The following is a 27,454-nucleotide window of genomic DNA, read 5'->3' on the forward strand; positions in this document are numbered from 1 at the left end:
ACTTGATAATACAGAACATTTATAGAACATAACAGCTCAAAGACAGAACTACACAAATGAAAAACATCACACATAGCTTACATATCAGTACATACACACAAAATATCTAGGTCAAATAGCAGAGAGACATTGTGCCATGAAGTGTTGCTTTATCTGTTGTTTTTTTACCAGGTTTTCTGTTCACTTGAGCCATCTGAGATAGGAGTTCCCTGCAATCATGGCTCTATTTAATACTGTACATTTTCGTGAATTTGTTTGGAGACTGTGAAAAGAGCCCTGGTGGCATTTATGGTGGGGTAACTGTGTGTAAGTTTACTATGCAAACAATTTTGAATTTCCAACACATTGTCTCTTATAAAAAGAAGAAGTGATGCAGTCAGTCTCTCCTCTACTTTTAGCAAAGAGAGACTGGCATGCATAGTATTGATATTAGCCCTCTGATTACAGTGAAGAGTAAGACATGACGCTCTGATCTGAGCCAGCTGCAGTTTTTCTAGGTCCTTCTTTGCAGCACCTGACCATATAACTGGGCAATAATCAACATAATATAAAAATAAATCCTGCAGGCCTTGCTTTGTGGAGTGTGGTGTCAAAAAAGCAAAGCATCTCTTCATCACAGACAGACCTCTCCCCATCTTTCCAACCATTGAATCAATGTCACATTGGCTCCGTGACTAAGATTTCTCATTGGTAAAAGAAACTGGGCTGTGCATTAAAGTAGGGCCAGTAGGCCTACCACAGACCATACATTTTCCTTAAAGAATTGCAAGTATTTTAGCCAATGGCCTAAAATATACAGCTCTTTACCTATTTCAATTATTATTTTTCCGACCAAACATTTATTTCATTCAAGGTCTGGCTGACCAAGATATTTCAAAAACATGGCACATTGTATGCGTTCTGACTTCAAATAAGTGGAAGATGGGAAAAAGCATCTAATGCGGGCCAGCCCACACCAACTTGGTTAAAAAGACCTCTAACACATTGGGGTCTACCATAAAACATAGCCACTGTGATAGTTGATCATAGGATGTTGACAAGACAAAAAGGGAAGATGCAGTTAGACAGGCAGAATGACAACAAACTCTAAGAGAGTTAGAATGCATGTAGTTGTTATCTTTCATATTTCTGGCAATGTTTTTATTTTCATAAGCTGCTTTTATGAAAAGTGAACAGTGCTTCTTCAGGTCCAGTGGCTGAAACTCCAGAAGATGGGGAAGTGAGTGACGAGGAAGAGACTGGAGAGATTAGAGTGACTGGAGAAGGTCATGGGTCCATTTTGCTGCTCACGTCATCTCCCATGTCAGGGCTAACATTAGCACCATGGTGGTCAGCCCCAGTCCCTCATTGCAATAGGCTGCATCTACTAATAGAAGGAAATAAGTGTTATTTACTTCATCTTCAGTAGGATGATATGTCTTACTTTGACCATGTAAAGAATTAAGTTCTCTTTTTTCCATTCTCTCTATAATTACCAACAAAATGGTGTCTCCCCTTCTTAAGTCTGGGGTTCTCTGTTAAAACAGAGAAAACAAAGTAAGTCATGTGCATGAGGAGAGAGGGTAACCTGACACAGAGAACCCTCACACACACTCACCAAACACGATAAGCCGTGTATATGTGTCTGTGGAGCCCAGAGGGTTCTGGGCAGTGCATCGAAACATGGAGCCGTTGAGCTTGGCCGGTACTCGCTCCAGCACCAGCTCCCTCCCATTATGATCCTCTCTCCCGTCCAGCAGAGGACCTCCCACTCTGGTCCAGGTGAACAATGGCTCGGGGAACACCATGTTCTGGGAAGTGCATGTGGAAAAGCATCTTTTGTAAATAATGTGTGTACAAGATTGACAACATTGCAGTCAGACTGCACAAGATCACTGATATGCAAGACACCTTGACTCCCAAATAAATAGTATGTGATCAAGATTATCAATTGTGCACCTCGCCAGCTTGCATTACTCTTACAAATTCCCTCAAACAAGCGGAATGACCTTCATGCAAATGTACATATGACTTTCATTCAGATGTATCTCCCTGTTGTATTATATAGTTGTAGTGCGACACCTGCTGGAGAAATGTTGTATTTTTTAAGGTTTTCTTTCAATGATGGTGATATGTGGTTGTCTTTCCTACAGTTGAATGTACTTACTGGTATGAATAATATAAGAATAAAGCATTTATTTTGTACTCACCCCAGTGGATGCGATCTGGAGGCCCTGAACTGTAATGCGGACAGTGTCTCCTACTTTAGCCTTACCAGGCGTCAAGGACAGTTTGGGGCCCCTGGGAGCAGCTAAAGGGAAACAAATTTAAAAAAACAATGAATGTTACTTATTTTCAATCTTTTAGTTTTTTAACAAAACACTATTTTTCCTTATGTCTCAAATTATTTCTAAAGGAATAAATTAAGCATCCATATTCTCTGTATACTATGCAAAAAGCTCTCAGCCTTAGAATCCATTTTTATTTGAGCATGCCTGCTAAACCATGGTTGACTGGGGATAACCGTTTTTGATGATGATAAGTCTCCACTATATCTAGTAATCCACTCACACTAACTGATATGAGGTTTGACGTGTATTCATCATGAACTGATGCCGGTGGCTGTGCTGCAAACAGACCATGCGTGTGTAGGTGTGTGTGCTTATGGAATTACATATGTAACTGTGCAGAAAATGGCTAATCTACTGTGAGATTTCTCGAGCATTTCTAAGCAGAACTAATGGATCCTCTGAACAAAATACTCCATTAAGGAGCATCCTCATTAAGTGAGTCACTGCCTCTAAATAGTTGCTGGCTGCTGCTGGATCCTGAGCCAAAGCATAGTGAACAGGTTCTCTGTATTGTATTTTCCTGTTGTTGGCTGACGCTTAAGGCTGGGAAGTGCCTGTTTTCTGCCATTACTAAATGCATTAGCTCTAAGTAGGATTGTATATACACTGAGCACATCAAACATTAGGTACACCTTCCTAATATTGAGTTGCACTCCACCGTTTTGCCCTCAGAACAGCCTCAATTTGTCGGGGCATGGACTCTACAAGGTGTCGAAAGCGTTCAACAGGGATGCTGGCCCATGTTCACTACAATGCTTCCCACAGTTGTGTCAAGTTGGCTGGATGTCTTTTGGGTGGTGGGACAATTCTTGATACACACAAGAAACTGTTGAGCGTGAAAGAAAACAGCAGCGTTGCAGTTGTTGACACAAACCTGGCACCTACTACCATACTCTGTTCAAAAGGCACTTAAATAGAAGTCTTGCCCATTCACCCTCTGAATGGCACACATACACAATCCATGTCTCAATTTTCTCAAGGCTTAACAATCCTTCCTTAACCTGTCTCCTTCCCTTCATCAACACTTCATAATGTTTTGTATACTCAGTGTTATTCCCCAAATTACGAGCTTTAAGACACCATGTTCATTTTCCGTTAATTCAGGAAAAATTCCTAAAGTGAATTTGAACTCTTATTTTAACAAGTTATTATTTTAGAATGTTCTCTCCCCTTGCATCCCTAGCTCTGATAGGTTTTAATACAGACATGGACTCCTTGGGTATCCAGTATTTGGGTGGCATTAAAAAGTGGGTTTATGTCCTCATGGAGGAGATATTTGGTATCCAGCTGATTGTCATGGTCTAATTTGGTACTCACACAGAGTGACCTCAGCCTGCATGGGCATGGACAGCGCTGGGTGCTTGACCTCGCAGCTGTACAGGGCGTCGTTGTCCAGCTGGGGGTTGAGGCTCCAGGTGAGCATGGCTCTGACCTCCATGGTGCCGTCTCTGGACGCCTGCCGCCGGTGCTGGAAGTAGTAGAGCGGGTCAGTGCTCTGCATCCAGCGAGGGAACTCCCGGCTTACCACTGTCTCTGGGATCACCTCCGTGGTGGTGGGGCTGGGCTCAGACCCCTCCAGACTTCCTGGCTCCCCCCCGGCCCCTACCATCTTCCCCATCCCTCCGTTCCCAGGGGTGTCACGGTCCAGACGGGGTGGCTTCCCCTGGTCAAGCAGGGAGAGGGACTTCTTCAGCTTGGTGTCATCCAGGTCTCTACTGATCAGGGGCCTAGAGATCCGTAGCCCTGTCTGGCCCCTGCCCTGGGATTTGCCCCCGCCACCCTCCATAATAGAGGGGACCACCTCGATCAGCTCGCCGTCACGCTTGAAGTACACCTGAAAGGATAAAGACATAGTATGAGCCCGTAACAACAAATCACACCCATCATTTCAAAAGTGTTTTTACTTCGAAACATATTTTAGTATGAGTACTGTTTGCATGTGGGCAAACTCACCATAGGGGCTGGCTTTCCTCCCATGACGATGCAGACTAGAGTGAAGTTCTGGGTGTCATAGCGACTGAAGGGGACCGGGCAGTCTACTGCCACTACAGAAATGGACTTAGGAGGAACTATGGAGGAAAATAGCATATAAACCTGTGACTCAAAACGAGAAATCCATCTACAAATAGGCACATTTTGTATCTATTATTTTCAGAAGGGCTACATATAAAACTAACTGAAACATGAAACAAACATGTCTGTACTGTACTTGAGGGCATAACGTTAGTCTCGTAGACCTGGTATACAAGATGTTAGTCTGGTATACAATATGGACTCTTGGTAACCTTGATCAGGGGGAGGGGATTCCAGGGTGTCAGACAGACAACTCTCCAACAAATCACAAGGTAGACATGCCAGAACGTCGCAATTCGAAACCAAAGTTTGAAGGCAAAATCTTTGCAGTGGTTTTAGTGAAGTTAGTTGATGCAAACTAGCCACTTGCGAAATGCACTCATTCAAAATAACCTCCGTGATCTCCATCTTGCTAGCTACTATTTTGTATTGTATTCATGCAGATCAAGCAGTGGCGTCGTCCCTGTATGCCAAACTGACGTTCTATTACGTACAGTGTTAAACGGGAACATTGTGGGAGGCAACACGGATTTATATAAAAGACTATCAGAAAGTATTCTCCTGTGCATTTCCCACATCTCAACAGTAGGGGGAGGCAGAGGTGATTAAAATACCACATGATCATGTCATTATAGCGTTAATTCTCTTGAATCTTACCCATGACAGTGAGCACGATGCTGCCAGAGGCTAAGACCACCCTGTCTCTAGAGGCCTTGTCGTAGATCCCCACGTGGCACTCATACGGCCCATCATCATCCATCTGGACCTCAGGGAGCCTGGCAGTAGAGCAAAAAAAAAACACGAAGATAATATCCATATAGGTTAGGAGTTTTCCAGGTACTCAAAGCATTGAATAAGATATGATAAAATACAATAAGATATGATAAAATAAGATAAGCTCAAATAAAATAAGCCTACACTTGCGAGTGAAAACACTGACCAACGTTCTCTTTCTTGAGGCTGCCGCCTACAGTTCAAGCTTACCGGACAGTTGATTGGTAGACCAAGTCTTCTCGTCTGCGGAAGTCCTCCATATGGGAGAAGTTGGTGTTGGTCATGGCATCGTAGGTGAAGATCTTCTGCTTGGCACTGCCACCCTCTGTCACCTAGAAAGTGAAGGAATACCTCATATTACACACCCTGGACATGTATCCAAGTACATGTAACACAAGTTTCTTCACAAAACACATCTTGGTATTTGGTATTTTATTAGGATCCCCATTAGCTGTTGCGAAAGCAACATCTACTCTTCCTGGGGTACACACAGAACATAAAACATGATAAAATAGAGAACATCAATAAACAAGAACAGCTCAAGGACAGAACTACATACATTTAAAAACGGTACACATAGCGTACATATCAATGCATATGTAACAGTATAACTTTAAACCGTCCCCTCGCCCCGACATGGGCGCGAACCAGGGACCTTCTGCACACATCAACAACAGTCACCCACGAAGCGTCGGTACCCATCGCTCCACAAAAGCCGCGGCCCTTGCAGAGCAAGGTGCAACACTACTTCTAGGTTTCAGAGCAAGTGACGTAACTGATTGAAACACTAGTAGCGCGTACCCGCTAACTAGCTAGCCATTTCACATCCGTTACACTCACCCCCCTTTCAACCTCCTCCTTTTCCGCAGCAACCAGTGATCCGGGTCACGGCACCAATGTAACAGTATAACTTTAAACCGTCCCCTCGCCCGACCTCGGGCGCGAACCAGGGACCCTCTGCACACATCAACAACGGTCGCCCACGAAGCATCGTTACCCATCGCTCCACAAAGGCCACGGCCCTTGCAGAGCAAGGTGCAACACTACTTCTAGGTTTCAGAGCAAGTGACGTAACTGATTGAAACGCTAGTAGCGCGTACCCGCTAACTAGCTAGCCATTTCACATCCGTTACACATACACACAAAACATCTAAGTCAAATAGTGGAGAGGCGTTGTGCCTGAGATTAATACGTTTTTTTAATCGATGCACACAGTTATTATTTTCCAATTCATGAAGGCTAGAGAGCTTTGAAGCCTCTTCTTTTGCCACTTTAATGAGTTTAGTTAGTTGTTACTAGGTATTCATTTTATTTTGGAGGAGCTGGGAGCTCAGGGTGAAACAAACTGTCCGTGTGGACTACATTACGTATCGCTACATACGTTCATAGTTTAAGGAGCTTATCAAACCTAGTAGCACTTCACAAGCCATTAGATATAGTACAGTTATGTACTGTATATAATGCACTCTCTCATTGCATCAAAAGCTTTGATGCGTTTGTCAGCGTTTTAATTGAAGTGTCAATGGAAAATGTCAGAGAACAAAGCTGACCTAATCAAAAGCTTCTCATAGAGGTAAACACAAGATACAGTATGTGCTGTTGCAAACAACCATACGGTTCATACAGGGACATCAAGGCCACCCTACTCACCCGAAACCACACAATCTCTCGCAGGTTGCCATCTGTCATGAAATTGCACTTGAGCGTTACCGTGTCTCCAATGACAACGGGAGGGAGAGGCTCAAGAGTGACAGTTAAATAGCCTGTGGGTCAAAGAAAGAAGTAAAATATGTTACACACATTTCCACGCACTTTTATCTCTACAACATACAGTCCCTTCTATGAAACCCATAACATAGTCCAGCACAAAACTTGCTAAAGGCATTCATTAGACATAAAGTTGTTCTATTTTATTTTATGATTCTTAAAGACCCTCTTGTGTTTGTGTTACTATAGTTCTCAAATTACCATACCACCCTGTCTCTGGAGCATTGGAAATGAAACCTTATAGGCTAGCTGTAATTACATGGATTGTTAATAGTGCATAATCAAGGCTAAATGGCCAAAATGTCATCTGTTTTTCGCAGGGTATTACAGCTTGGGATAGGAATATTGTGTGCACACATTTCCTCCTTTTACTTTCATGATCATTAAGGACTTGTTCATTCATTAACTGTGGTGCTGTAATAGTAGGTGTCCATATCTATGTAAAGGTAGGGTGGCAATGGCAGCACAAGTGTATGTTTATGTTGCGCTATTTCTCCCATTATCGTGGTCTTAGTGTGTGCTAAGTGCTGTGGCTCTGGCAGGGTAAAAAGTAAAGTATGGTCAATTAAAAACCAACCTGTTTCCTAAACAAGCCAAAGACATGATATAGTGCTGAGAAGCACAGATCTCTATCTCTAACCTGGAGAGGCAGAGAAAACCTAGTAGCGACCTCATTCTCTCTGAGAATTAATGCACTGTAATGATATGTTTTCAATCATAATAATTAGGTGGTTGCTTATTTTTGTCCTATTTCCCATGTAGAAGTGTGTATTATGTGCATGTGTGAGTTGGAAACCCCATGAGACACCCTTAGAGAGTGGGGTCATGGCCAGGGTCTGCCATTTTCAGCAGTGACCCTGGAGGAATTAGGGTTACATTCCTTGCTCCTGGGCACATTAATAGATTTTTCCGCTTGGTGATTCGAACTAGCCACCTTTTGGTTTACTGGCCTAACGCTCTAACTGCTAGGTTATCTGCTGCACATTCATCAGCGCATTCTGTGGCAGAAAGAATCTCACCTAGCTTTACAGTAAGTAAATATCGTCAGTGTTATAGTGTTGTATGGGTCATTCCACAAAATGAGTCCCTTCTGCACCAATATTGGATTTTAAAAGCCTGTTATATTAAATAAAGTGCCATTTCATATAGACCATATGGAAAATTCAATAAATCAGCATTTTGACATGTCCCTCTGTGGACTCTCTGTGACTTCTATGAAGATTTAACCCACTTAACCCCAACATTTCTCCAAGTTTACACCATCATTGTAAAGCCCAAGTTATTTTGTTGCTTTGACAACATACTTTCTGAAGATTATTATTTATTTATTGTGATTAGTGATTCATTTTAAGCTAAAAATACAACATGTCCCTTATTTTAAGGTCCACCCTGTTACGTGAACTGAACTCTTGTTTTATAAAGGTAAAACTATTCCTTTTTAAAGACATTTTTATTATATATTTTTTTTTTGTTGCCCTTTTTCTCCTCAATTTCGTGATTACGATCTTGTAACTGCAACTCCCCAACGGACTCGGGAGAGGCGAAAGTCAAGTCATGCATCCTCCGAAACATGACCAGCCAAGCCACGCTTCTTAACACCCGCCCACTTAACCCGGAAGCCAGCTGCCGTAATGTGTCGGAGGAAACACTGTTCAACTGACAACCGAAGTCAGCCTGCAGGCGCCCGGCCCTCCACAAGGAGTCGCTAGAGCGCTATGAGCCAAGTAATGCGCCCCCGGCCAAACCCTCCCCTAACCCGGATGGCGCTGGGCCAATTGTGCGCCACCCTATGGGACTTCCAGTCACGGCCGATCACAGGCTGTAGTGACACCGCAACACTGCGATGCAGTGCTTTAGACCGCTGCGCCACTCGGGAGGCCTTAAATACATTTTCCTAAAGAGACATTGAACCTCTAATAGTCAAATCAGGTTCTACTCTTTTTGACAATTTTCTGGTGTTTTGTGGTGGAAACTGAGTGGGTCGAGCATAACACGCCAACCCTGTTACCCATAGGTAGACAGGATAGAAATATTTTAACAATTATAACATTTTTGTGAAGCTTGCATTCAATTGCCCCTCCCGGTTGTACACAACAAGCTTCCATTCCTCCTGTCACAAGGGGATTTATGGCTTATTTAAGGTTAAATTGTCAACCCTGTTACAGTCAACTCTGTTACTTTATTTGGCACTTTATTAGGCACTTACTATAGTCCTTTTTGTTATTTAACCTCTTTATATAGTAAAACGTGTTTTTTATTAAGTTAAACATGTGCTCATCATGACATAATGCTAAATTAGGTTAAATAAACCCAAAAGGACTAATTTCGCTGAACGACCTATATAATAACACCAGGGTGTACATAGTACAGATTAAATCTGTAGGATCAGGTATCCACAATGACCCTTGACTTTTTGGCATGTTGAGTGTGATGGTGTGATGGCCCAGGACTGATCCCAGAGCACTTAAAGAGACATAAGCGTAGCACAGTGCAGGGCAGCTGGTAAAGAGTGTAATCTCCTGTTTCATACTGCTACTCCAGTATAGAATCCCCACCCCTCCTCCCACCTTGGCCTCTAAACCCTGACATCAAGGTGGATTATTTTTCCTCATGTTTTTCCCACTAATCCCCCATCTTTTCATTGACAGACCCAGAAGGAGAGAACTGGAGGGAGCTTCATACTCACAAACATTTGAAAAATAAATAAATAAATGGCAACTTTTTGGAGCAAAGAGAGCTGCCATTCAACCATGTAAGCGTGAGCCCTGTAGGTGAAGGCAAAAATACTTGACTTGTCAGTTGACATTTCAGTTGACATGTCAGTTGACATTTCTTAAAGGGGCCCTTCCACTGAGAATATACAATCCCAATCAGGGTCGTATTTATAAGGGTTTCTTATAGGACAAGGTAGTCCGTCCCTATTTCAGTCCGTTTTCTTCTGTTTGGTGACTATCGAACATAACCTAACTATTGAGGCTGTCAGCTACATCCTCCTCATCAGTTACTGTTGGTGAGGTTAGGTCTTGAGGGCCCGAATCTGACCAGAGTTTAGCTTGCGTAAATGGAAAGTAATTACGTTTTTATGCCTATTCTGACCTTGAACTTAAGCATGAGAATAGCATGCAATTCAACCGCTATTCCTTTGGGGTGGAGATCAAATTAATGAAGGTGTGATGGAGGTGTGTCTTGGTAACCTTGATCAGGGGGAGGGGATTCTGAACTTGACTTAATTTCCGAATAATTCCACCACCTTTATGTGCGAGGAAACCATGAATAATGTCTAGAGAACCTACCGGTTACAAGTGGGAAAAGCATCTAGGCCTACTTGTTTTTTTCAGATAGAAATTATACCATTCTCCATGCACTGTAATTTACAACTTGAAAAGAGCTATTGATAAGAGCTAGGTAAATTAGTAATCCGTTTGGATAAGGGAATTGTAAATATAAATTGCATATGTTTTAGATATATTTTTACCTTACAATCGCTGGAGACAAATGTGAAACCAGTCATATGGCAGCAAACTGAAGCATATCAACATATCAACTTTCCCACAGTAAAGTTTATGAAATACTGTGCCATTATGCAGAATTTAAATTGTACGGCCATTTAACTTGCAGTTTCTCTGTTTTCTATTTCTGTTTTCTATTGTTAAATATTAGCCTCTATCAGTATCGATTTAAAGGGATGCTTACGATAAATGTACTGAAAACCCTATTGAATCAAAACTCAACAAGAAAATCTGTTAGCCAGCAAGTGGGAGGGCTTTCAGGTAACCAGCCACACCTGCAGAGCAGTACACGACTGAATTAGGTAACGCCTCGATTCCACCGACAGTGTCATTGTGTTTTGGTACATCAGAAGTACATTCATTTCCAATGGAATGCTAAGTTTGCAGCAGAGACAGTTGCAGTGCGTTCTATGTGGTGCATACGTTGGATTTATCAAAGGTGTGCATCAAATTGTATGCGTAGACAGCTTGAAAGAAATGGTAGCTGAAAATTAATGTTTAACTTTTGTTGCACACATATCCAGATGATGCTGCATACCATTTTGCGCAATGACACTGTAGGTGTGAGTATGAATACCAAATACTTACCAAATACTGAGAAGTGCGTAGGAAAGGTATGCGTAGGAATGGCATAAATTCTTATGTCAGAATTGGCCCCTGAATGCATCACCATTGTCTTACGCAGTGAACAAAAGGCAGCGATAGTCCCTACTCACCCAACTAGAGCCCAGACTCAGACTATATTACCACCAGGAAATATAAATGAATGCTCCAGCATCAGAGTTAATGATGAATGGTTTAAGTACAGTAGTTTTTGAACTTACAGTTGAAGTCGGAAGTTTACATACACCTTAGCCAACTACATTTAAACTCAGTTTTTCACAATTCCTGACATGTAATCCTAGCAAAAATTCCCTGTTTTATGTCAGTTAGGATCACCACTTTATTTTAAGAATGTGAAATGTCAGAATAATAGTAGAGAGAATTATTTCTTTCAGCTTTTATTTCTTTCATCACATTCCCAGTGTGTCAGACGTTTACATACACTCATTTAGTATTTGGTAGAATTGCCTTTAAATTGTTTAACTCGGGTCAAACGTTTCGGGTAGCCTTCCACAAGCTTCCCCCAATAAGTTGGGTGAATTTTGGCGCATTCCTCCTGACAGAGCTGGTGTAACTGAGTCAGGTTTGTAGGCCTCCTTGCTTGCACAGGCTTTTTCAGTTCTGCCCACAAATTTTCTATCAGATTGAGGTCAGGGCTTTGTGATGGCCGCTCCAATACCGTGACTTTGTTGTCCTTAAGCCACAACTTTGGAAGTATGCAACTTTTGCCACAACTTTGGAAGCATGCTTGGGATCATTGTCCATTTGGAAGACCCATTTGCGACCAAGCTTTAACTTCCTGACTGATGTCCTGAGATATTGCTTCAATATATTCACATAATTTTCTTTCCTCATGATGCCATCTATTTTGTGAAGTGCACAAGTCCCTCCTGCAGCAAAGCACCCCCACAACATGATGCTGCCACCCCAGTGCTTCACGGTTGGGATGGTGTTCTTCGGCTTGCAAGGCTCCCCCTTTTTACTCCAAACATAACGATGGTCATTATGGCCAAACAGTTCTATTTTTGTTTCATCAGACCAGAGGACATTTCTCCAAAAAGTACGATATTTGTCCCCATGTGCAGTTGCAAACCGTAGTCTGGCTTTTTTATGGCGGTTTTTGAGCAGTGGCTTCTTTCTTGCTGAGTGGCCTTTCAGGTTTTGTCGATATAGGACTCATTTTACTATGGCTATAGATACTTTTGTACCTGTTTCCTTCAGCATCTTCACAGGGGCCTTTGCTGTTGTTCTGGGATGGATTTGCACTTTTCGCACCAAAGTACGTTAATCTCTAGGTGACATAACGCGTCTTCTTCTTGAGCGGTATGACGGCTGCGTGGTCCCATGGTGTTTATACTTGCATACTATTGTTTGTACAGATGAACGTGGTACCTTCAGGCATTTGGAAATTGCTCCCAAGGATGAACCAGACTTGTGGAGGTCTACAATTTATTTTCTGAGGTCTTGGCTGATTTCCCCATGATGTCAAGCAAAGAGGCACTGAGTTTGAAGGTAGGCCTTGAAATACATCCACAGTTACACCTCCAATTGACTCAAATTATGGCAATTAGCCTATTAGAAGCTTCTAAAGCCATGACATCATTTTCTGGACTTAGTGTATGTAAACTTCTGACCCACTGGAATTGTGATACAGTGAATTATAAGTGAAATAATCTGTTTGTAAACAATTGTTGGGAAAATTACTTGTGTCATGCACAAAGTAGATGTCCTAACCGTCTTGCCAAAACTATAGTTTGTTAACAAGAAATTTGTGGAGTGGTTGAAAAACGAGTTTTAATGACTCCAACGTAAGTGTATGTAAACTTCTGACTTCAACTGTATGTATTGTATATAGTTTTTTTGTGGTGTGGGTTTCATGTAAGCCCTTGGGCTTCAAATCTCACCTGCACATCGTTTTTTTATTTGTTTTAATCTGTATTGTTGTATATCACTTGTTTTCTTTGGTGCAAATAAATGTAACTAAATTAAGCAGTAGAAGACCCACTGCAAATACCCAGGGTGCACGTCATCTCATGTTAGTGCTCTACAATGAACAACAAGCTTCTCAGGCTCGCTCCGTCTCCTGAGCAGACACCATGACAGACAGCTGTCATCTACTGTATCTAACAGAGGACATTGTAGGCCTTCAATACAGTACACCCAGTCCAATTCTATCGAATTATACGGTGATCAGAGAAATAAACACTGGCACTGTTGTGAGACTTGATTCTTCTCACTCAAGGCCTAAGCGTATGCTTGAAGCCTGCAAGCATTGACTCTGCGAAGGAGGAGGTGGTGAATGAAGCACTGACAGAAAGCTAGCAAGTAGATTACTTTCTCTCTCGCTCTCTCCCACTCACAGACCAACTTGATCTCATGAGTCGCTGGGTGGGGGTGGAGTGCCATTCGTCTGGCAAGCGAGACTACAGAGCCAGACTCAGATCCAGAGACACACAGATCCAGGCAGACACACGTGCACACACACACACACACACACATGTGACTGAGCAACTTCAATAGGAACTGCATTCACTGAAATCACAATTATGCTCTCCCTCCCCTCAATTTCTATAGCATATATTATTGCCATATGATGAGATTTAAATGCTATACTTACATGTGATCACAGATCCTGATTGCAAATCATGTTGCTAATATTAGATGCTTGAAATAATGCATATCCGCAATGTTTTATTGGCTTGCATTCTGTCAGGTCCTAGAGCCTTGGGACAGTGGCATTTAATAATTTTAGAGTACAGATTACCTGTAAAATGGGTCAGCCAAATAGCCTTTATCCCTCAGATAATCAATCAAAAACTGGATTTGGTAACAAGGATTGTGACATCATAGCCTCACTAGCATTAGACAACTTTTAGCCTATTTAAGTCAAACACGCATTCAACGAGTGTACTCAATGTACAGTCTACAGAAATTGCTGTATGATACAGTGCATCTCCTCATGGACAAACTAATCATTTTGGATGGCTGTCAATACCTTGGAACTGTTTACAGTCAATCTAGGCTAGTGTAATGAGTTTCAAACATGTAAGACAGGTAAGAAAATAACCTTTGCAGCCTATAATCATTGCAATGTAATTTCACTCTGCAAGCTTTAGAGCTATAGCCTAACACAGATGTATGTCAAATGTGAAATATATAGGTTAGTAAAAATGGTCTACAGCATGGAGCTTTAGACATTAAATCAAAACTTTTTAGCTAATAACAACAAAATGCTCCATGTAGTACAAAAAACAGAGACATACCAACAGCTAAATCCAAAACATATACGAGGATACACAGAGAAAAAGCACAAGTCATCTTCCCCGTTCGTGTGGTCAAATTGACACTCCATCTGTTTTCAGGCGATAAATCGTTGATAAAGTGCCATCCACAATGCCCGCAGCACGGGGTCTGGTCTGCTTTCGGAACGATTCATTCTGCACCGAAACGCAGAGCTACTTTTCAGTTTCTGTCAAGCGACCAGTGAGAAAATAAATCCTCATTCCGATATTGCTTCCAGAATAGTGTGAGGATTAAAAACTGCAACAGATTTGATTTGAATGAAGTCTCATCAGCTCTTTCGCTCTCTCTCTCTCAACACACGCTTACGCGTGCGTGCACACACACCTTGGTGTGCCCCCCCCCCCCCCCCCCCCCCCCCCCTCTCACACACACATATACGGTACCATTCAAAAGTTTGGACACACCTACTCATTCCATTGTAGAATAATAGTGAAGAAATTAAAACTATGAAATAGCACATATGGAATCATGTAGTAACACAAAAAGTGTTATAAAATCTGCATATGTGGGAACTCCTTCAAGACTGTTGGAAAAGCATTCCAGGTGAAGCTGGTTGAGCGAATGCCAAGCGTGTGCAAAGCTGTTATCAAGGCAAAGGGTGGCTACTTTGAAGAATCTAAAATATATTTTGATTTGTTTAACACTTTTTTGGTTACTACATGATTCCATATGTGTTATTTCATAGTTTTGAAGTCTTCACTATTATGCTACAATGTAGAAAATAGTAAAAATAAAAGACAAACCCTTGAATGAGTAGGTGTGTCCAAACTTTTGACTGGTACTGTATATATACACTGAGTGTACAAAACATTAAGGACACCTTCTTAACATTGAGTTGCACCCCCCCCCCACCCATACCCCTCCCCAATTTATCAGGACTCTACAAGGTGTCGAAAGCGTTCCACAGGTTAGCTGGCCCATGTTGACTCCAATGCTTCCAACAGTTGTGTCATGTTGGCTGGATGTCATTTGGGTGGTGGACCATTCTTGATATACACAAGAAACTGTTGAGCGTGAAAAACCCAGTAATGTTGCAGTTCTTGACACAAACCAGTGCGCCTGGCACCTACTACCATACTCTGTTCAAAGGCACTTAAATATTTTGGGTTGTCCATTCACCCTCTGAATGGCACACATACACAATCCATGTCTCAAGTCTTCAAAATCTCCTCTCCATCTACACGGATTGACGCCACTTGTTAAATCCACGTCAATAACAATAAGGGATCATAGCTCTCACCTGGTCAGTCTATTTCATGGAAAGAGCAAGTGTCCTTAATGTTTTGTACTCTGTGTATTTTTTTAATGCATTTTAGGATACATGTGAAATATAAAAACATTGGCCAAATGTATTTTGTATGCATTTTGAAATTTACTTAAATGCTTGACATACATTTGTTTGTAAAAAAACTTTTCACATGTATTTTTTGACACACACACACACACACACACACACACACACACACACACACACACGTAGCACCATGTCCCCCTCTGTGTCCAAGATAATAATAGTCTGTTAGTTTGTATCTCAACTGCCTCCCCAAAGGCATTCACTGAGTTGGCAAAAATCAGCAAAAGAGCTTGTATCAGACCATGATCTCTTTATTCAAATAACAACGTGACACAGTGTAAACACACTGTCCAAAATAAGTACCGGTCAAGCATAAAGTAGCTGAGACATTCTTTCCCTTGGTGCTTTTTCTTCTTCTTCACATCTTCTGGTTTATTGAAATGGAAAACAGGATATTAGACAACATTCTCACAGAAAGACAGGACAAGATGTTATTACACAGTATGTTGATCATCAAGTTGATTTTAGAGAAATGTTATATGTAGATTTCTCTTTTCCCCCAAAAGCGGGATACCTGTAAGTGTACTGTATCTCTACTTTACATTAAGTTAACTGGTAACACTTTACATGAACGTACCCTTTAAGGGGGGGTGTAAAGAGTATAGAAGTACTTTATAAACATGCTCCCATACACCCTAACATTAACATTAGCTGTCATGTTCTGTGTTAGCAACACACTTGATACACTGGCAATAGGAGTCAATTAGAGTGACAACAAGAAAATCTAACATTCGTAACTGTCACTTTTCAATCACTTGTCAATTATACTTCCTTCAAGAACGTGCAAAATGCAAAATCATGTTGAGTGAACCTCCTCAAATTCCATTTGACGAGACCCCCTGGTCTAGATCTGCCAGACTGAAGAAGCATCTGCTGGGAGGAGCGTGTGTGAGGGCCTGAAACATGCTCACAGTTTGCAGCCCACCACTACTCCCTCAGACTCCATCCAGAAATCCAACCACCAAGGTGGTAGAGGAATGTACCATACTGTATAGCCCTTCATGACAGTCTAGTCATCCTGAATATATATTGTTTAATAGTCTCTTCTTCATAGAGCACGCAATACATCAGGCGAGTGGGAGGAGCCAGCTCTCGTCTCGTCCAATCAGCCTTGTATCCTCATGGGCTCACTGTTAGTGGGAGTTGCCAAACCATGAGCGTACTTTCATCTGGGTCCCCATTGGCTGCTATAGTCTCCTCCCCAAGTCGACGGAACCCCCGGCCTCCGGAGAAGACGGCAGCAGAGGTCACCTTGTCCTTCCCACGCCCCTCCTTGGCCGGGGGCTGCCCCCGCACCCATACCTCAGGGTCCTCGCTCAGCTCGTAGATAGAGCCGTCCTCAGGGCTGTGCTCCGGGGTCTCCGGTGGGGCGTCACATGGGCTCTGGTCGGGTTCGGCTGTCAGCAGCTTGCCGGGCAGCTGGGTGGTTGAGCGGAGGCGATACTGAAGCAGCATTCCCTTGGCCTTGGTGGGCTCTCCCTGGGGGGAGGAGCAGTCAGGTTGCGAGAGTGACTCCTGGGACAATTCATTCCTCCGCTCCCCACCCTCTCCTCCTCCCGCTCCCCCATTGGCCTGGTCGGCAGTCTCGCAGACAGAATCCCGTTTGAGCATGTCTGGGGACAGGGTGCTGGAGGTGACCACAAGGAAATCCACAGGGCCACAGTGAGCGTTTAGAGACGTCATCCCTTTACCTATGGGACAAATAGCACACAGGCCTCGGTTAGAAAACACACAACTTGGTTGGTTGGTTGATTGATTGGTTTTATTAGACAATTATAATACATAATACAGCCAGTCACACCAATGCAATGGGAGTAACCGGATGCCACCTGATGCCAGTTTTCATGTGAAAACGTCTGTTGTGTGTGTACTAAGCCTGACCTGTTATTTTGGGGATACCCTCCAGTTTGGGCACGGGCAGGGTGACGATGATGCCCTGGGCAGTGCCCACCCACAGCAGCCCCTGGCAAATGAGTAGGCTGGTGACCCGGACGCTGCCCTGCTGCCCTGGAAGAGAGACACAACCACCATTCTGTCACTTCCTCCTGTTCATGTCAACGTTACTGTTGCCCTCGTCCACATTTATGATCCATCCCTAGCCTCTATGCCAGCCTCTTGTGTATATCTGAAATAATTGAATAGATTATCACCAGGGGTTAAATTACAGCTAGCCTTACATAGGGCAATGTGGAGCTAATACCAGTTTGCTCATACCTGTATCCAATCCTTTTAGACCTACACAAGTGTCTAGGGACTGGTTTTGAATCATGTAAGTGAAACAAGTGGTCGGTAACCTGTAACCTTCTACACTGTACTTGCCTGGGCTGAGGAAGGTGGAGCGTGTGGAGATGTTGATCTCCTGCAGGTGCTCCAGTGTCTCCGTGTGGAACAGGCGGATGGATGAGCCCTCGGAGAAGGCCATCCACACCCCTCCCCCCGCTCGCACCATGTGACTCACACTGACCGCGGGCTCCGGGTGTGCGTCAAAACTCTTTAAGAGGGGGAGAGAGAGAGGGGGGGAGAGAGTAAATGAGTGAGTGAGAAAGAGGTGTTATGATCAAGCGAGAGAGGAGAGAGGTTGTCAATTCACGTGTCCTTTCCTTACTAGCTACAGTATCATATTACACCTATCCAATCCTTTTCAGGTCATATAGTCGCTCTGTCCCTCTTCTCTTCCTCTTTCCTTCAGCTCTATGTAAATGAGGGTGTATAGAAGGGTGTGTTTTGCCGACCTGTGTGTGGAGGCTGGAGCCCTGGATGACGGTGACGTGGTTGGCACAGCTGGCCCACACAGCATTCTCTAGGGTTAGGAGGGTGAGGATGGGGCCACTGCCCACAGTCACCAGCCTGCACGACTCAGGGTCCCACAGCCCCTCTGGAAAAAATAGAAAATGGTCAGTGTTAATGATGGTTACTCATTTATCCATCACATTGACTGAACCAGGTAGATTATTGAGAACACCATAGAGAAACATTCTATACTGTAGTTCAATTTAAGTCTATGAGAGCACTGTCCAGGAGGGTGTAGTGTTACAACAGCAGACTGAGGCAGACCTATAGACCTATAGTATGTTCATCTTACTGTTGTCTTCTAACTTGTAATGGAACACCTTGATTATACAAGGACATGGCAGGATACAATATTATACAGTTGGTTTGCGGTCTCACCTCCACTCTTCCGAGCGTAAACAGACACTTTTCCATTCCCCAGCCCAGCGAACAGGAAGGAGGCAGAGTGTTTCAGGCACAGAACTGGACAACTGTCTGGGTTGGAGAAGGTCAGCAGGCACTGGGTCGAAGTGTCCACGGTACCGTACACATGAATGCTGGAAAATAGAGTTCATGAGAAATAGGGTGACCTTTTACTAGGTATATGACTATGACAATGACAATAACATGAGCCAACTTTAATTCTTCTGATAGAGTTGTGTGTGGCCACTTGGGCTGATACGTTCCGGTTTCTACTAACATTGCTATGGACAATACAAAAGTCACAATGAACTGAATGGTAAATGTCAAGTCTGGCACTTTTTTCTGATTTGTTGGTTCCTTGGAGAACAGTGGATAACCAAATCCAAAAAGGTGCAGCATGAACAATTCAGCCATGTTCAATAAACACATGGGTGTCAGCATATTGTGTAAACTCATTCTGCAGTGTTTGTTTGTACTACAGTACACACGATGACTCACTTGCCATCCTGCAGGCCTACACAGATGGTGTTGCCAGTCCTGCCTGTGCTCTTGACAGCAGCCTCCCCCTCCTCTTCCTCCTCGGTGGGACAAGGCTCCATCACGTGATCCAGACACAGGACTGGCGCACCCATCTGGATGGACTTGACCATGCGCGGCGTGGAGCGGTTCAGAGAGAAGATTTCCACTTGACCATGGTTGCGGTCACCTCCACTGGCCACCTGGTCATGACAGATACAGGATGTTAATGGGGCTGACCAGCTATCGAACACAGGTCTACTGCGTGACTCTAGATCGCATGAGCCCGCTGAGCAAAAAAAGAGCTTAGGCCTAGGTTACTCATCACATGAACCATTATAGTTAATTGGACCACCTTCGCTACACTTCATCCCAACCACAACTCAACCCCGGTTTGCAGTACTCACCCAAAGGTAGCCCTGCGGCAGAGAGGTGCTGGCTGCAGAGAATGCCAGCAGGGCACATTGGACCGGGTTGTGAAGGGCCGTCTCCAGCTACAGACAACACAACAAAAGCTCACTTTTACCCACAGACCTACTATACTCAGTTATATAGATACACGGAGTGTACGAAACATTAGGAATACCTTCTTAATATTGAGTTGCACCACCTTTTACCCCCAGAACAGCCTGAATTCGTAGGGCATGGACTCTACAAGGTGTCGAAAGCGTTCCACAGGGATGCTGCCAATGTTCACTACAATGCTTCCCACAGTTGTGTCAAGTTGGCTGGATGTCCTTTGGGTGGTGGACCAGTTTTGATACACACGGGAAACTGTTGAGCGTGAAAAACCCAGCAGCGTTGCAGTTCTTGACACTCAAACCGGTGCTTCTGGCACTTACTACAATAACCCGTTCAAAGGCACTTAAATATTTTGTGTTGCCCTTTCACCCTCTGAATGGCACACATATATGTCTCAATTCTCTCAAGGTTTACAAATCCTTCTTTAACCTGTCTTCTCCCCTTCATCTACACTGATTGAAGTGGATTTAATGTTTTGTAGACTCAATGTATATGTATTCGGGGTTATAGACAATATATTGTATATTATAGCTAAATTCTCTCTATGAACGGGATATAACAGCAGCCCATTGAATGTTTTTAGCTGACTGTTCCTTTACCTCAATAGCTTTACTTGAATGACATAAGAACATTTCTGGAACATCCTGCTAGACTTGATGTTCAGAATCAGAAGAAAGTAATTGGTAGTATTTCGAGTACGGATCTAATGCACTATTAAATCAAAAATAATATCAAGCATTTTTTCTGACACTGAAGACTTTCATGACAGCCTTATTCAAATGAAGCTGAGCTTTGGTTCTGGGTGCTAAGATTACACTCCGCGAAGTAAATTGTTTTGTTGAATAATTGAATCCAAACATGTATTTATATTTGCAGCTGAAGACTAATTCGATTTCCAATGGGGTTTGATTGGACGAGGCGGACGGTATTAGAGGAACAGGGATCAAAACAAATCAGCATTTTCTTTTTACACACACACACACACACACACACACACACACACACACACACACACACACACACACACACACAGAGAATGAAGCCATATAATAAGTTTGGTGACCCACAATAATGCAACATACGGATGCAAATTGGAACATTGTGTATGTCCTCAAACAGAGTCTAGTCCATTGTCTCCGTATACCCTGCAGTGGTGTGAAGTCCCATGATAACTGGCATCTGCCACTGCATTTCCATATAAATGGTGTAAATGTATATTTTCGCCAGGAGGGAGTCCTTTGAATTTTAAAACGCCATCCAACACACACAAGCTCTTCTTTCAGAGACAGAGGCATCTGAATTTCAAATAGTTAAGATGAAGGGAATGGTGGTGAACAGTATGTAATAGCTTGGAGGAGTGGAGGGAGTGTGGATACCCTTCCAGAAAAGAACACTGGGTTGCATACAAAATGGCACCCTATTCCCTATATAGTGCACTACTTTTCACCAGAGCCCACACAGGGGGAATAGGGTGCCATTTTGGATGCAGGCTGGTCTGTGATTTACTGTTTACTTGTAATTTATGCAGGCATATTTGTGGGAGAGCCTTTCCGGAGAGTCCAGAGGGGTTTAGTTTAGAGAAACCAGCCGTTAGTCTTTGAATTTCAACTTGAAAAGATTACTTGGAATACCATCCAGCATTTTCCTCGCTTCATGGATTATCTTCAGGAGTCAATGGCCTCAGCCGAGTCCCCAGAAATAAGGTGCTTACCCTTTGATCTCTCCTTTATCCCTAGACACAGATACTATGAAAGGGGAAACTGAATCAGATTCACTTATTTTAAAGGTAGAGTACGACCAGCAGTTGAGTATGTTGATACGTTTTCGGCAGTGTGTGTTCAATCATCAATCAAATGTATTTATAAAGCCCTTTTTACATCAGCAGTCACAAAGTGCTATACAGATACCCGGTGTAAAATCCAAAAGAGCACGCCATGCAGATGTACAAGCACAGTGGCTAGGAAAAACTCTAGAAAGGCAAGAACCTAGGAAGAAACCTAGAGAAGAACCAGGCTCCGAGGGGTGGTCAGACCTCTTCTGAAAGGGGGGAACTTAGATTATCACTAGATCTGACTGATGACATGACTCCAGATTGAAACAAACCTTGTCATTCATTTTTGTGCGTCTTTTAGTGGAGGCTGTGGGTGATCTCTTTGCTCAAAAAATGAAACAGAAGAATAATAGTATCCCATCTCCTTAACAGGACACATGTACACACGCACAAGCACACACTCCCACAGGCTTACTTTCATTTTACAAAAAGTTTACTTTCAACTACAACTGCATTATTCTAATATAATGAGTAAGTTTGGCACATTCAAGGTGCCAACAATGCATATTTCATATCCTCTTCAATCCTCGTTTCTTTAACCCTGCCAGGCAAACTAAGGTGGTGTGTTAGCATGGCATATCATTACACCTTTCATCTCAACATATCTGCTTTTTACTCAACAATGGCTTCTTTTGTGACAGCTCAAAATACTGCTTTAAGTTACGGTGCAGATTTCTTTCTCTGAGTAACGGAAATGTGCCGGGGGGAAATGCGTAGATGAGACCAAGACTTCATATCATCATACCAATCATAATATAGATGAACTCAACTCAGCAGTCTTGAAATACAATCAAGTGTCGGTCGTTCCAATGGTAATGTAGTGGTCCCTTAGATGAGCAAGGACTGCTGTTCTCCTCATGTGAGTGAAGGATTCCATTTCCTTTATCAAACAGCTTCCATAATCTCATCAGTCAGCCTTGTCCAGCTCAGCTGCCAGGAGACGTAGAAGAGACTGGCAATGAATGAGATGGGACTATAGCATAAACTGCTAATCATAGCCTGTGACACACAAAGAAACCCCAGTCACACTTCCTTGAGTGGCAATTTGATGGTGTTCTGATTCCCCTGTTGGATCAAGCCAACGCCTGCTACCTCTTGCCTCTGCTCTCCGTTCGACAGCAAATCCAGCACTGTATCAGACACCTTCACTGAGCTTCCTCACAGCTGTAGCTTCTTACCTTTTGGTCTTGTGTTTTGGAGGAGAAGATGGGAAGTCGGCAGGCTAGCAGGGGACACCAAAATGGATGTCTAGTCTTCCCATCATCCTCTGCAAACACCCAGCCTGGCGTGTTCTCTTCCCCTGTATCAACAGTGATACGTTTAGTTGTACACCTCTGCAACATCCCATCCCAGTGGACAAATTATGACCAATACGCCAAAAAGCACCAACATATATTATTTCTGTGTTAGGAGTCCAAAGCTAAGCTAGGCTTGCTATAATGTTAAATGGCATTGTTGGAGAGCTCGACTTACTCTTGGCTATCTTGGCGAGGTGTAGGCGGTTGACCCAGGAGATCTTGCTGAGGGGACTGGGAGTGTTGAAAACCACCATGAAACTGACCGGTCGTCCAGATCTGAGGAGCAACAAAAATACATGCATTAACATCATGTAACACACTTGCATGCACACAGACAATCACAACTAAGGATGGTGTGGATGGGAATGGAGAGGGACTTCATGAACATCCAGACTACCCCCCAGCTCTCCCTGATCTAGTCCTGTCCCTACTTTCTAGGGTTATGAGCTAGTGGATATCTTTGTTAATGCTGGACCTTGAATTTCTTCAGTAGAGATTGAGTTTCAATCAGAAACATGAATAAACGTGTAAGCTCAAACTGCCCATTTTGGCATTTAAATGGCGAGTTGTAAAGATTCCAATATCAAACCACACAGGAATAGACTAGAGCTGAGAGAGTTCCATCCACAGCTTGGCAGTAGAGGATTAAGAATGTGCCAGGCCTTGCCACCCACTCCAAGCTGCCCTGCCATCTGCTTACAACCTACCCACACATACACACCCCCCACACATACACAGGGCCCCAGTTAACCTTCTGGGCACTCACTTGTCAGGCTTGCCTGGCACAGCCAGCCGCAGGCGGCACTTGTTGGCACACTGGATCTGTTCATCTTTGATGTGGATGAGCCTCTGCAGTGCAAGGCACCAGTCCTGCCCTACTGTTGTGTTCAGGTTCTGAAGAAAAACAAAAAGAGGGTGGTAGAGGGATGCTATCACATGATAAACTGCCAATGTGATACTGTCTGTCCAATAAACAGCGTTGAAAAGAAAACGTAGGTGTGTGAGTGTGTGTGTGTGTGTATTTCTCTAACCTGGTAGGTGCCTTGTAAAGTCCCCACCAGCAGGGTGATGTTTTCAACCACAGACAGGTCGTGTTGTAGCTCCTCCAGCTCCTGGTACAGTCTGGGAGGGCCCAGGAACACTTTACCTGGCACACACAGTCACATCTTTACTGTCTGCGTCATCATCACCATCCATCTCATCCTATTCTTACTCCTCCTAAAGCAGGCGTGTCCAGTCTTATTTACAAAGGTCCGTTGTGGTTGAAGTCTTTCTCAGTAATACATCTGATTCAACTAATTCTCTTTCTTGAGGTGTGGACTGTGATCAGTTGAATCAGGTGGCTGGAGAAAAAGACGACACCTATACCTGCCCTTTGCGGTAGGATATCCTTTCTCTGTCACCCTCATTCTCTGGAATTTCAACAGTTAGGAAATGTCCTGCTGGGTTTCTCCACCTGTCATCAACAGTAAGTTAACTCCAAATGAGACTGAACCGCAAAATAATACAGGGATGTTTAACTCAGAAATGAGACCGGAGGGACAACATCTGAACTACTCCCAGAGGGTTACATGTAGCCTCTTTTATCCCTTGATTATGGAACTGAAGCCTTTAGAGATTTCAAAACTAGTCAGTTCTTCCCAAGCAGGTACCCGGTAATAGAGTGGGAAAGGTTGCTTTTTCATAGCTTACAATAGTATTTTGTCTTGAATGTGAAAGTGTACAATGCATACTTTTTTTATTGAGCTGAATGTGTGTTCTTACCTGGAACATTAGCAACATTTGGCCGTTTCCCTGTATCTTTGCTCTGGAAGCTCTCCTGTCCCACCTCCACTACCTGCGTCTGCAACAAGGGGGCACTCCACTTCACTGTGTATTTAGGACCAATGGGAACTAGACTGCTGATATCAGGGGGACCCCTAGTGGAGGAAACAGGAACACATTTCACTGGCCTGAACATAGAGATGTTCCCAAAACTTGTTCTCAATGGTGCCTCCCATGCTGTCCAAGAAGCCTTCACTGCAAAGATATTGTCCTCTCTTTTTCCATCTCTATGGGCCTGAACTATAGACAGGTTGGTTGTTTAGCAAGCATAAAAAACGATGTGTGTGCAACTGTGGAGCAAAATATAAAGGGTTGGCTTAGATTGTTGACAACATGTAAATTATATTTAGTCTCCAAATCGTTTTTGAAAACAAATACAACTCTTGAGCACTGGTTGTTTCACAAATACATTGTTACAGATGTTGGTTAGTTAGCTATCAAATTTTTGCCATATTAGCATAGACATGACATGAGTCAAAACACCTCAAAACAGGACATGGTATCAATAACAAGACACAACGAGCTGAAACGAGCCACCTGCGATTCTCCACATGGCAGCTTCTTGTCATTGTTGCTAGTTATCTGACCATTCAGAATCTTAACACTGTCACACTGGCTTCTGCCTCGTCGATGCGTGCATCATTTTCGTAAACAAACTTTGAATGTAAGAGATAATGCAAATGCAGTTCATTCTCTTGGTTGTTGGTGCTTTGGGGGGGGGGGGTTCATCCGGGGGGGGGGGGGTGGGAGGGGTCTCGAATGGTCGAGGGACAGCTATTGGGGAACTGTGGGGGATCTTGGAGGGTTCCGGCGTCACAAGATTGTGATCAACAAAAAGGAAACTATGACATATATTTTATATCACTGTCATGCACACGCACCCTCACACAAGGATGGCTCTGTTGCGGAAAGACTGATACATGTTTGATAGTGTCTTGATGCTGTATTGTTTGTCCTTCATTTTCTAATACTTTAATGTTACCACTTCCTTGTATTTTTTGTAATAAATAATTATTTTTAAAAAATAAAGAAAAAAAAGAGAATGCAATCCAAACAGCAATTGAGAAATCCTGTTAAATGTGTCAGGGCTCTTTGAATCAACAGCATGAAAGGAGGTCAAGGAATATGTAATGCAATTACAGTCTTTCTGATAAGTTGAATCCTTCTCCAAACATCAGCACCCCCTACTGATTTTCAGGGCACATTACTAATCATCAATCCCCATAATTGTGCATGAGAAGAATTGTGATCCGTTCCTCCGGAAATGTGAAAGTTGGGGGCAAAGTTGGCATGAGGCATGAGCCCAATCATGTAGCGTGCAACAAATCATTTATCAGGCTCTCTGATCAAAACTGAGGTTTTGAAGCGCAAAGTTGCGATACATTTTGGGGAAAACTTTACCTTTGTTCATTTATGACATATTCTCATATCTACAATAGTAGTGTTGGACAAGATGGAGAAAAAGAGAGTTGTTCGACATGAATGCACAGTGTGGTTGTCATTCGACAACATGACATTAGACCAGTGGAGGCTGGTAGGAGGAGCTATAGGAGGACAGGCTCATTGTAATGGCTGGAATGGAATAAATAGAACAGAGTCAAACATGTGGTTTCCATATGCTTGATGTGTTTGATACTGTTCCATTTATTCCATTGCAGCCCGTCCTCCTATAACTCCTCCCACCAGCCTCCTCCGTATGAGACAGTATGTCTCGTACATAGATAATCTATTTCTATGGTCTCAGCCTGGTAGTGCTGACTCACTTGACGTTGATGTTTGCACAGATGAGGGTGTCGTTCAGCAGGAAAACTTTGCGCTCCTTGGACTTAAGGACCTGTCCTTTCTCCCCATACACTGTCTCAATCAGTACCTCACACAGTATCAGCTGCCTCTGGTCTGAGTTCAAGAGCTATAGAGGGGACACAAATATCACATCACACACACACAACACACTTCCTCACTTACTCTTACACACAATGGAATTGACTAAAACATTTGTTTTTCAAATTTACCTTAAAAAGAAAAGATGTTGTTTCGAGAAAGACAAACAGACATTGGAAATCATTGGTGGTGTCTTTAGCATATGTATATGCGTCACCTTGCTCAGTTGACGGTCACCAATGCTGCGTGCCAGCAGCTGGATTTCAGCGACCTGGTCAGCGACTCGTTTCTGCTCGTTCAGCCTCTCGGCCAACGTCTCCAGCTCGGTGAGGGCCAACTGCAGGGGCAGGCGGTCAGGGTGGGCCCGGGGAGTGTTCTTCAGCATGTCCTGAAGGAGGGAGGGAGAGAGAAAGTGGGGGGGAGAAGGAGAGAGAGAGAGTGTGTGTGTGTGTGTGTGTGTGTGTGTGTGTGTGTGTGTGTGTGTGTGTGAGAGAGAGAGAGAGGGAATGAGAGCGAGAGATAGAAAACAGTCTTCAGTAACAGTGTATTCGGAAAGTATTCAGACCCCTTGATTTTTTTCCCACAATTCCTTCGACCTCATGGCTTGGTTTTTGCTCTGTCATGCACTGTCAACTGTGGGACCTTATATAGACAGATGTGTGCCTTTCCAAATCATG

The 27,454-nt window shown here is 43.3% G+C and overlaps 2 protein-coding genes across 5 annotated transcripts in view; both read right to left on the reverse strand.

Moving 5' to 3' along the window:
- Positions 1-6: 6 nt before the first annotated feature.
- Positions 7-14,687, reverse strand: LOC129860948 (immunoglobulin superfamily member 21-like). The gene is made up of 10 exons (XM_055931908.1): positions 14,320-14,687; positions 6,828-6,940; positions 5,388-5,509; positions 5,061-5,179; positions 4,284-4,399; positions 3,648-4,164; positions 2,190-2,290; positions 1,598-1,790; positions 1,476-1,514; positions 7-1,366 (listed from the first exon to the last, which is right to left on the reverse strand). Exons 1-10 carry the CDS (start codon positions 14,372-14,374, stop codon positions 1,287-1,289), a joined length of 1,455 nt encoding a protein of 484 aa, XP_055787883.1. The 5' UTR covers positions 14,375-14,687; the 3' UTR covers positions 7-1,286.
- Positions 14,688-15,943: 1,256 nt separating this feature from the next.
- LOC129860950 (rho guanine nucleotide exchange factor 10-like protein) overlaps positions 15,944-27,454 on the reverse strand; it is a 29,393-nt gene continuing 17,882 nt past the window's right edge. For all 4 annotated transcript variants that reach the window (XM_055931912.1, XM_055931913.1, XM_055931911.1 and 1 more), the window contains 14 exons: positions 26,995-27,165; positions 26,660-26,805; positions 24,837-24,991; positions 24,104-24,219; positions 23,839-23,966; positions 23,248-23,348; positions 22,953-23,074; positions 19,829-19,915; positions 19,404-19,624; positions 18,882-19,039; positions 18,446-18,588; positions 18,033-18,204; positions 17,595-17,720; positions 15,944-17,404 (listed from right to left, as the gene is read on the reverse strand). In XM_055931912.1, the coding sequence (XP_055787887.1) occupies positions 16,833-17,404; positions 17,595-17,720; positions 18,033-18,204; positions 18,446-18,588; positions 18,882-19,039; positions 19,404-19,624; positions 19,829-19,915; positions 22,953-23,074; positions 23,248-23,348; positions 23,839-23,966; positions 24,104-24,219; positions 24,837-24,991; positions 26,660-26,805; positions 26,995-27,165 (2,418 nt within the window). In that variant the 3' untranslated portion in view covers positions 15,944-16,832. The remainder of the gene's footprint in view (positions 17,405-17,594; positions 17,721-18,032; positions 18,205-18,445; positions 18,589-18,881; positions 19,040-19,403; positions 19,625-19,828; positions 19,916-22,952; positions 23,075-23,247; positions 23,349-23,838; positions 23,967-24,103; positions 24,220-24,836; positions 24,992-26,659; positions 26,806-26,994; positions 27,166-27,454) is intronic.

This window comes from Salvelinus fontinalis, chromosome 8 (genome assembly GCF_029448725.1).
Source record: "Salvelinus fontinalis isolate EN_2023a chromosome 8, ASM2944872v1, whole genome shotgun sequence".
In the NCBI taxonomy this organism is placed as follows: domain Eukaryota; kingdom Metazoa; phylum Chordata; class Actinopteri; order Salmoniformes; family Salmonidae; genus Salvelinus; species Salvelinus fontinalis.

Bases quoted from the DNA above. Each gene is read 5' to 3' on its own strand.
- LOC129860948 (XM_055931908.1), bottom strand. From the start codon at position 14,374: ATGACTTGTGCTTTTTCTCTGTGTATCCTCGTATATGTTTTGGATTTA. The intron at 6,941-14,319 runs GTATGTCTCTGT...TTTGACCCACAG, and splicing joins TGTTTTGGATTTAGCTGTTG to GCTATTTAACTGTCACTCTT. The intron at 2,291-3,647 runs GTGAGTACCAAA...GTTTCCCTTTAG, and splicing joins GCAGGCTGAGGTCACTCTGT to CTGCTCCCAGGGGCCCCAAA.